We start from the raw sequence: 10,170 nt of genomic DNA, 5'->3' as shown, positions 1-10,170 counted from the left end.
ACAACTTAGTTAAATATTTTGGGTAGAATTTATTCTTTCCAAATCTTATACACTTACAACGTCAAGCAGTATAACGAAACTACTAATCAAATTTACTACTGATATGTAGTTAGAGTATACGACCAAATTTAATTTAGTTGTTTCCGTTGCGTGCAACAAAAAAAGCGAAACTCTCGTCGTTTACCTTTTATCACTTTTCACGGATCCTTCTCTCTCTGTCTCTCTCTCTCTCTCTCCCCCTTCTTCTTCAAACCATTTCTTAAACACTCTCATTGATCGCCAAAACCAAAATCAAGCCAAACACAAAGCCATAATCTCCCAAAACCCATTTACAAATTCGAAACTACTCCACAATTTCATTGCAGATCTTCCGAATCTGGCTCCGAACTCTCCATGTTTTCATGACCATGCCACTCCTTTGACTTTGACTTTGAAACTAGAATCAGATTAGAACACAACACTCGCAGAGATTCCATGGGTCTCTGCGTTTCAAAGGCTCCTTCCGAGTCTCTCTCTCCTTCTCACAACAACAATTCCAAACAAGAACCAGAACCAGCATCCGTCAATGGTGGCAAGAAGTCCCCGTTCTTCCCGTTCTACAGCCCTAGCCCAGCTCACTACCTCTTCTCCAAGAAGTCTCCGGCGAGATCTCCGGCCCGGACAGGGTCGGAATCGACGCCGCGGCGGTTCTTCAAGCGGCCTTTCCCACCGCCGTCGCCAGCGAAGCACATAAAGGCGGTGCTGGCGCGGCGGCAGGGGTCAGTGAAGCCGAACGAGGCGAGCATACCGGAGGGAAGCGAGGCCGGCGGCGACGACGGCGTGGCGGTTGCCCTGGACAAGAGCTTCGGGTTCTCGAAGCATTTCAAGAACAAGTACGAACTTGGGAGTGAAGTTGGGCGAGGGCATTTTGGGTACACTTGTGCTGCTAAGTTCAAGAAGGGAGACCTCAAGGGTCACCAGGTTGCTGTCAAGGTTATCCCCAAAGCTAAGGTAAGCTTCTTTCCTTCATTTATCTATTTTCGAGTAAACTACCATAGATTCTTACATATTTTTTTTATTTATCCATATATGTAATTTTACTAGTAATGCTAGAGAACTAATAACATAACTGCAAATTTTGGCCATTACGTTGCTAAACAAACTCAATATCCAATTCACTGTTTGAATTTCAAATGTATTTTCAAATTGAATTTCTTGATATTTTTATTTTCATGAATTAAACATGTTTTTTTTTTTTTGCGCTAAATATTGGCTATAATATTGACGGTCAAATATTAATTCTTAAACTTTCTGTTTACTTATTTACATAATAAATCACAACTCGTCTACCCAATGGATGACTTAAATTTACAGACATTTGAGTAAACGAGGTGTGTAAGTAAAAGATTTTGAACTGATCTTTTGACAAGTTCGCTAAATAATATGGTTAGGTATTTTAGTGACAGTTTAAGGCTCTTCGTTCCTCCGAGCGAGTGTTAAATACTTAAATTAGAGGCTTTTCTTTTCTCACATACCCAGCCTTCGATGCCAACATTTACATAACTATTTTTGTGTTTGAGTTTTGAAAAAAAATGTTTTATGATAGAAAGATAATTTAATTGCACCGAAACCATTGATTTGGATTGGTCAAAAGCTACTCTGTTGTAGCTTTTGCTGGAGGATGACTTGGGAGTTTATTAGTTTTGACCAAATTTTTAGAGACAAATCTATAATTTGAAAAATGTTAGAAGACTATTAAAATTTATTACTTTTAGCTATTATTTTTAGTCATTAACCCATTGTTTTAGTTTAGTAATTTAATACCATATTTTAGTCTATATTTTTAAATATAAATAATTAATTGATGACTAAAAATAATAAATTTTGATAATTTTTAAATATTTTTTTATGATTTATCAGTTGAATTTGAAAAAGTAAGAGAGAGAAAATAGATAAAGAACAAAAGGTTGACGAATAGAGCGGAAGAAGAAAAAGATTTTCTATTAAGAATTTCTCATTGGTACATTTGTATATGGATGCATGGGTTTATGTTGAATCAATTTGATCAAAGTGACAAGTATTTTTGAGGAGTATAAATCCGAAAAGATGCACTAAATTTGAAACATATTTAAAATAAGTGGGAGTTTGAATTGTCTTATTTTGGGTTTGTAATGTATTGTAAATTTATAATTATAGTCAAAAGCTGCACCGTATTACTTCTTTCTTTTTCCAAAAAAGAAAATCCCATTTTAAAAATATACTTTTTACCCCCCCCCCCTCAAGTATTACATGAAGCATGTCTTAAATGATTTTTATATTTTAAGATTTTTTATTTTGTTTTGGGTGGAGTTTGAGTTGGCTGATTGCCTTGGCTGGCCATCATTTGTTGTTAGATTATATGAGCATAAATCTAGGAACTTTCATCTAATTGGTAATTGCTTTAGACCTTTTTAGGGGAGTTGGTGCTTAGTCCTTACAAACCGTGTTTTCGGTTCAAGTTGTTAGTTGGTGAAGACTTTATTTAATTATTTGACACCTTTTGTTAATGCAATCCAATTAGGTATTTTTTAAATATTGTCTTTTATTCTATCTCCGGAAAAAAGAGAAAATAAAAAATAAGTAATTCTTCTGATTTTTGGAACAACTAGTAGCTAAAGGTAAGTATTTAAAGTAATTAAATAATAATGAATCCTTAAAAAGACTAATAAAAGATTGAAAGTTAAAGGACAACTAGCATTTTTGTTATTGTTAATGGGATTCACTATTATGATATTTGAACTGAGTAGATATCTTCGGTTATTTATTCTACGCTTTGGGTTGTTTGGGTAATTATAAAAAATGAGACGACGGCGAGCGGCGAGACGATGGCGAGCAGCTCGAACAGAGAAGCTGTGGGAGGATGGACGCCGAACCGAAATAAAATAGAGGATTTGAATTTGGAAAAGGACGAAAAAGAAAGCCGCAGAGACGCTGACAACCACCAATAGCGGCGGTGGAACCTTTGAAAAAACTAGGGTTTTGGCTTTGAGTTTGAAGTTTTGAACTTTGAAGAACGGCTTTTCCCTTTCTTTGCTGAGTGACACACTGAAACGCACGAAGGAGGGGGGGGGGGGTTGGGAGGAGGGGAGCGTGACTCATGCGTGGGGTTTTTTTTCTTTTTAAATCAAGTAAAACGGTGTCGTTTAAAAAGAATCGGCCGATTTTCAATCCAATCTAATCGGCCGGTTTCCGACCAGTTTAGCGATTTTTGGACGGTTCTCCAATTGGCTGTTTTATGCATGGGACCGGATCGTTGTTATCGCTTCTCGATTGAATTGGCCGGTCCAATCCAGTTTTTAAAATCATAATTTTTACGTTTGCTTTAGTTGTCATATTTTGTCATTTCATATAGTGTTTTTTAGGTTGCAAATAACTAAAAAAAAAATAAAAATGAATGAAAATGGAAACACCAAAAATATAAGTTAGTTTTATAATTATGATATATTTGAATATACTTAATAAGGAGATGTGTCAAATTTGAACTTACTTGGGTTTAGAAAAATGAATGAGAATGAAAAATACAAAAAATGTAAATATAAAATTATGAATTAATTTATAATCATAATATATTTGAATGTATTTAGTAAGAACATGTGACAAATTTAAACTTACTTGAAAGAATTTTTACTAATTGGTATGAGAGATTAAGAAATAAAGATAGTAGAGTCTTATGTAATATGTATAAGTAGACCAAATAATGATGTAGTAAGAGTATTAACATATTTTTGCTAATATATATTTATTGTATTTAATTAGTACTTTATGTTTTAATTGAATAATAATAAATAAGAATTTTTTTTAAAAATTTTTTACTAAAAAATAATTGGTTGATTTTCGAGTTTTGCTAAGAAAACAAAATGACTGACATGGCATCAGAGAAAATATGGCTTAAATACAATATAAAAAAACTTAGGTACCAATTTTTATACCATAAAAATAAATAGATAGATAGATTAATATTAGGTACTGAAATTAATAAGGTAGGATAATACAACTAAAATTTGTAAATGAAAAATAAATAGACCTGAATAAGAATTTGATAATAATAAAAATTTTATGACTAAATAGTAAAATTATAATTTTTTAAAATATATAAAAAAATTTATAATACTTTTTCATATATTATGAAAATAACACTCATACAAAGGAAATTACACATACAGAATTTTACTATTTTCTCTCTTAATTTTCACTCATTAAAAGACATTCAAAACTAAGCATATTGATAACATAAGCAATGCTTCCTATTTATAATGTATGTATAGCGGTAACGGTTACAGCTTGTCATTGAGTTGTTAATTTCCTTTGATATTCAACTTGCATTTGTAACTTTCAAGCTGTAAGCATCAGCAGGAATTGTTTTAGTCAAGTCAAACTTTACTATTTTACTACCAATTTGGCTTGAAATTTGATTCCAAGGTCTTCTAGATGATTATCATTTTACTGCCATGCATTGATTATCAAAATTAACTTTGATACTTCCACAATTGAGTCATGGAAATTGGAGGAGTTAAGCCTTAGAGTAGTCCCCTGAAGTTGCACTCGAGCCTCAAAATAATCCCTGAAGTTAATAATTACCCAAATTGATCCTCGAAGTTGCACTCCCGGACTCATAGTAGTCTCTGAGGCATTTTCCGTTCATCGAAACTTTAAAACGACGTCGTTTTGAACCAAAAAAAAAAAAAAAGCGTAGACTACCCTAAGATGGGTTGTGTTCTCTCTTTTGGCAGCAGCAAGGCATTGAGACTTTGTAAAGTGATCCATTGATTCGTGTTTTATTTGAGTAACGTGCCATCTTAGTTTGTAAATCTGATGCACTTGGGGTATGCAGCTATAATTGAAATTATGAAGGGATCATCATTAAAACTAGTTCCGGTATATATATATATATATATATTTCCGTGTAGATAAACCTTTTAAGGTATATCACTGAACGATTCTGAAATGCATTCTTCTCTAACACTTAAGTTAGTATGAAAAGTGTATTTAGAAGATAGCAAAATAATTCAAAAATCAGGACTTACTCTCTGTTGAGAGATAGAGAATGACTTATATAGTGATTAGATTCTAAATGACATTGATGTTATTATCGTTTAGTCATTAACTCGGTAATCATGGCTAATAATGTAATCAGTTCTTAATATGTAAAAATTTCTAAAAAGACCAGCATTTTGAAACGGGAGGGAGTAATTTATCGATCGAAACACCTTTAGCATCTTTGACTTTGGTGTGTTTATGCTTGATGAAAAATAAAGCACACACACCTGTTTCATGAGCATCATATATATCATCTTTATTTTCTTTATAGAATAATAGATTTTGATTTGTATGTTTCAATTGTAGATGACAACTGCAATTGCTATTGAGGATGTGAGAAGGGAAGTGAAAATATTGAGAGCTTTGACGGGACATAAGAATCTAGTACAGTTCTATGATGCATATGAAGATCACGATAATGTCTATATAGTAATGGAGTAAGCTTCGAATACCATTCTTATTTTTCGTGACAATTGGGCTCATTGATAGCAACCTATATCCAAATTTTTTAATTCTTGTTTATCTCAGATTGTGTGAAGGAGGTGAGCTGTTGGATAGAATACTATCAAGGTATTTGTTTAATTATTTTCTGTTGATTGGCAAAACGTGGATTCATGCATTGCTTTAAAGAATTATTGTTTCATGGTCACAGCCTATAAGATATCTGTTTCTTCTTGCAGAGGAGGGAAATACACCGAAGAAGATGCAAAAGCTGTCCTCACGCAAATTCTGAATGTTGTTGCATTTTGCCATATGCAGGGTGTTGTGCACCGTGATCTTAAACCCGAGGTGAACTACAGTTTCAAATTTTTGTTCTGACCGAAAACCCCATGCAAAAATTTCAGCTTTCACTGTTTTCTATTTCTATAACTTTTATCACGTGTTGAATTCTAAAGATGGATCATTTTTGGATCAGAACTTCTTGTTTGCATCCAAAGATGAGAACTCAGAGCTGAAGGCCATAGACTTTGGGTTGTCGGATTTCGTTAAACCAGGTATATATTTACGCAATTGACGAATGTTGGGTAACAAGTTATTTTATTGTGCCAGTAAGCTATTCGAACAATTTGGTTGAACTTGGTTACCAGAATAACTTGGTCATGTAATATTACTGTACTCAATTTTATGTTCACCCCGTGTTAGCTTGATATCTTGGTCTTAAATTATGTCGTGACTTCTTGTTGTACTTAACAGATGAAAGGCTTAATGATATTGTTGGTAGTGCATACTATGTGGCTCCTGAAGTTCTACATAGAGCTTACAGTACTGAGGCTGACATCTGGAGTATTGGTGTAATCGCGTATATTTTATTATGTGGCAGCCGTCCGTTTTGGGCACGGACTGAATCAGGGATATTTCGTGCTGTATTGAAAGCCGATCCAAGTTTCGAAGAACCTCCTTGGCCTTCTCTGTCGGACGAAGCAAAGGATTTCGTAAAGCGACTACTAAATAAAGATCCAAGGAAAAGAATGACTGCAGCACAAGCATTATGTGAGTTTCTTGTAAATTGTTGCAGGGTCTTGTTAGTTCTTATATTTCTATTCTCTTATTTAAGCCGTGTATGATGCAGGCCATCCATGGATTAAAAATTATAAGGATGTGAAAGCACCCCTCGATATTCTAATGTTCAAGCTCATGAAGTCATACATGCGCTCCTCATCTTTACGAAAAGCAGCTTTAAGGGTGCGTATATTTATGTAGAATGTACTTGCTTTCAGATACACCTTTAGAATTTTCTTTTGGTATCTGTTGATTAGATTTTACTGGAACTGTTCTCTCAATGAGTTCATATTCTTCAGCTTATTAATAAGTGTACTATTTTTTTTAGGATGTTTGAACTTGGGATTAGTGAGTTGACTGTTGAATGAGTAATCTAACTATCAAAATGAATCATTTTTTTGTTTAGTGTTTCCAAATGGGTGTCGCTGAACTGTGTTTGTTTCTGAGTGATTTTACTGCTTGATCTTTTACTGTATAGTTGAAAAAGTTTAAAACTGATTTATTAAGATACTCCATTTAGCTTTTCTCAAAAATGCTGAAATTCGATTCTTGTAAATGGCAATTATTGTATAAAATTTGTACAAATCTATAGAATGATGGTTTTTAAGCGTAAAAAGCTGAATCAGATGCATCGTTAGTCTACTGATGGAAGAGTGTTTGCTTCTTTCTCCAATTTTAGTGATAACTTACTAGCGTGTTATTTTCTTGCACACTACGGCAGGCTCTGTCGAAGACGTTAGCTGTTGACGAGGTGTACTATTTGAAAGAGCAGTTTTCACTATTAGAACCAAACAAAAATGGCACCATTAGCTTAGAAAATATCAAAGCGGTTGGTTTTCTTCTCTTCCAATTCTTTTCATATACTATTTTAAAAGGATCCTGTTTAAAGACTCAAATTTGACCTGGCAGGCCTTGATGAAGAATGCAACCGATGCTATGAAGGAGTCTCGCATTCCTGATTTTTTGGGATCGGTAAGTGCTGTGATTTAACTGTAGAATGCCTCTATTATATAACGTCTTATTGATTACTGATACAAACGGTTTTTGGGTGGCAGCTTAATGCATTGCAGTTTAGAAGGATGGATTTTGACGAGTTCTGTGCAGCGACTCTTAGTGTTCATCAACTTGAAGCGCTCGACCGGTGGGAGCAACATGCTCGCTGCGCCTATGAGCTTTTTGAAAAGGATGGAAACAGGGCCATAGTCATTGAGGAGCTAGCTTCGGTATGATTGATTTTATTGCAATAATAGTTTATCCAAACATATCTTCAGAGCTTTTTCTTACAAATGGATATATCTAACAATTTCTGAAATTAATTTCTAGAGTAAATGTCCTATCCATTTCCTGACCATGAAGGACAAAGTGTCTCTCTAGTTCAAAAATCTCTAATTGTCCCAACCATCTAAGTTATTTAGACAAGTAACATGGGATGCTTAGACCAGTTACTTAGATGGTTTGAGACCGGTTAAAGATTTTCGAATCGTGGAAGGGTGCTTTGTCTTTCGACAAATAATCAGGAACCGAAAAGAGCATTTATTCTAATTTCTAACAATTTCGGATATTAATTTGTCCCTCTAAGGTGAGTTTAATATGGCGTGAATGTAGAGGAATTCGAGGATTATGCAATTTCACTCATTGCTCCACGAAAATCCAACATCATTCTCTTCTCATGTATGGATTTTATCTAAATAATCGCAGGAGCTAGGACTTGGTCCATCTGTTCCTGTTCACGCTGTTCTCCATGACTGGATTAGGCACACTGATGGAAAACTAAGCTTCCTTGGGTTTGTCAAATTGCTGCATGGTCCGTCTCGTAGTCTCGCCAAACCTCAATAGAGTGAGACCCAAGAGCTTGCGTGTGTTCACCAACCATGATGCATGATGGATCTGGTCAATCAGAAGAAGAAAGAAAGAAAAAAAAGAAAAACTATATGCTGGTCAAAGCATCATCATCACATGAAGGAATATTTGCTACTTCAACATTATATTTTGCTTAGAAGAAATCATCGAATTGGTGTTTTACAATCCTTTTTCTTAGGCTAAGTATCTTGTACACATGGAGCAGGAATCATAGCCTGCTCCCACAGGCATTTGTAATTGTAATTGTAATTGTCCACTGTAAAGCTGTAGTGTGTTAAAGTTTCTAGTTGATAATATCTTGTGTCATTATTACGGGGAATGCTATGGTGTAGATTGTGAAAAAAGCTAAACCTGTGGACACTGCGAGGATAGATTTCCTCTATGACACCTATTGCCTAGTTGCTTTTGTCCATTCACGTGAGTCAAGTACAAGATCGGCACCAACTGCAATTGCAGGGATCTATACCCATTAATTTGTTTATTTATTTATTTTTTGGTTTTTCTTAATTCGAGAGATCAAGAACTATACGTTATACGTTGAGAATCTGAGCTCTTTTTAAGTATTTGTTGTTGGCTGATGAATTACTATATGCAGTTATGCACAACTGAGAGTCAACTCTCGATATTTATATAAGTAAGCAGGCTAGGGAGTTAACCCAAGTACGGGTAACAACGGGGCGGGTAGGGGCGGATTTTTGTTCTACCCGACTCTGTCCCATCGTATAACAACTCGCATAGAACTCGTCCCGCTTCTACCAGCGGGTAGTAAAACGTTGATCCTTAACTCGCCCCGCTTCATTATTAAAATCCAATAAATTAAATTAAATTTCAAAATTTATATAACTATCATCACATACATAACATAAATTAAAGTAAAAATTTAAATATGATACGATATTATTAATCATTTACATTATTTTACATATATTATACATATTATATATTAAAATTATATATATTATATATATAGCGGGGTGGGTAGGGACGGGTATTACCTAAACCCTACCCCGTCCCGTCCTCCCAAGAACGCGCTTCGGTGCGGGACGGATAATTACCCGTTCCAAGTGGGTAGGGACGAAGTGGATACCCGCAGATTCGAGTAGTATTGCCACCCCAAAAGTCAAGTTAAACCCATTAAATTTTATTATTCACAAGTAAACGAAGTAATTCATTGTTAATGAAGAGATTAAAATTTTTAGTTCTGGATCTTTTGCAAAATTGGGCCATACATTTAGCTGGACCAAAAAATCCAAAATTATATTTATCCATGATTTTATTAAAAATTATATTTCTTAAACTAAGTAAAAGGATTTTAAAAGGCAAGGAATAGTAGCTCATGTGGATTTGTTTCTTTTTTCTAATAGAGGTCTTCGATACGAACCTTTTTCGGCGTAACCAAAAAAGGATTATAAAGGAAAAAAACAAAAAATTACTAAGATATATATGTATTCTCTTGATCTTGGGTTTTTTACAATTATGTTATTATTACTAAAAATTTATCATTAAAATTAATTTTTGCTGCAGTATTATTACACTTTATGCGTAAATCAAGAAATTAAAAAGACTCAAATCGGTCTCAGTTTTTATCACTTAGGATTTATTGAAATCAAATATTAGACTTCTTAATTTTAGTTTAACATAAAAATTATCTATTTTTTTAAACTTAAATTTAAATATTTCTGTTATCTGTTAAGTGTCGCATGTCTACTGTTTCAATGAAATACATCTTCTGTGTGGGAAAAAAACTTAGGAGTA

General features: G+C 34.1%; 1 protein-coding gene across 1 annotated transcript; it reads left to right on the top strand.

Annotated features, from left to right (window-relative positions):
• Nucleotides 1-8,959, top strand: LOC112783623 (CDPK-related kinase 5). Its single transcript, XM_025826686.3, has 11 exons — nt 1-990; nt 5,362-5,492; nt 5,584-5,625; nt 5,736-5,844; nt 5,972-6,050; nt 6,250-6,546; nt 6,626-6,738; nt 7,277-7,384; nt 7,465-7,527; nt 7,611-7,778; nt 8,254-8,959. The coding sequence occupies exons 1-11, from the start codon at nt 475-477 to the stop codon at nt 8,389-8,391; spliced, it is 1,764 nt and encodes a 587-aa protein (XP_025682471.1). The 5' UTR covers nt 1-474; the 3' UTR covers nt 8,392-8,959.
• The last annotated feature ends 1,211 nt before the right edge of the window (nt 8,960-10,170 follow it).

Source organism: Arachis hypogaea, chromosome 1 (genome assembly GCF_003086295.3).
Source record: "Arachis hypogaea cultivar Tifrunner chromosome 1, arahy.Tifrunner.gnm2.J5K5, whole genome shotgun sequence".
NCBI lineage: Eukaryota > Viridiplantae > Streptophyta > Magnoliopsida > Fabales > Fabaceae > Arachis > Arachis hypogaea.
This window is presented reverse-complemented; position numbering and strand designations above follow the sequence as displayed.

Bases quoted from the DNA above. Each gene is read 5' to 3' on its own strand.
- LOC112783623 (XM_025826686.3), top strand. From the start codon at position 475: ATGGGTCTCTGCGTTTCAAAGGCTCCTTCCGAGTCTCTCTCTCCTTCT. The intron at 6,547-6,625 runs GTGAGTTTCTTG...TGTATGATGCAG, and splicing joins GACTGCAGCACAAGCATTAT to GCCATCCATGGATTAAAAAT. The intron at 7,779-8,253 runs GTATGATTGATT...AAATAATCGCAG, and splicing joins TCATTGAGGAGCTAGCTTCG to GAGCTAGGACTTGGTCCATC.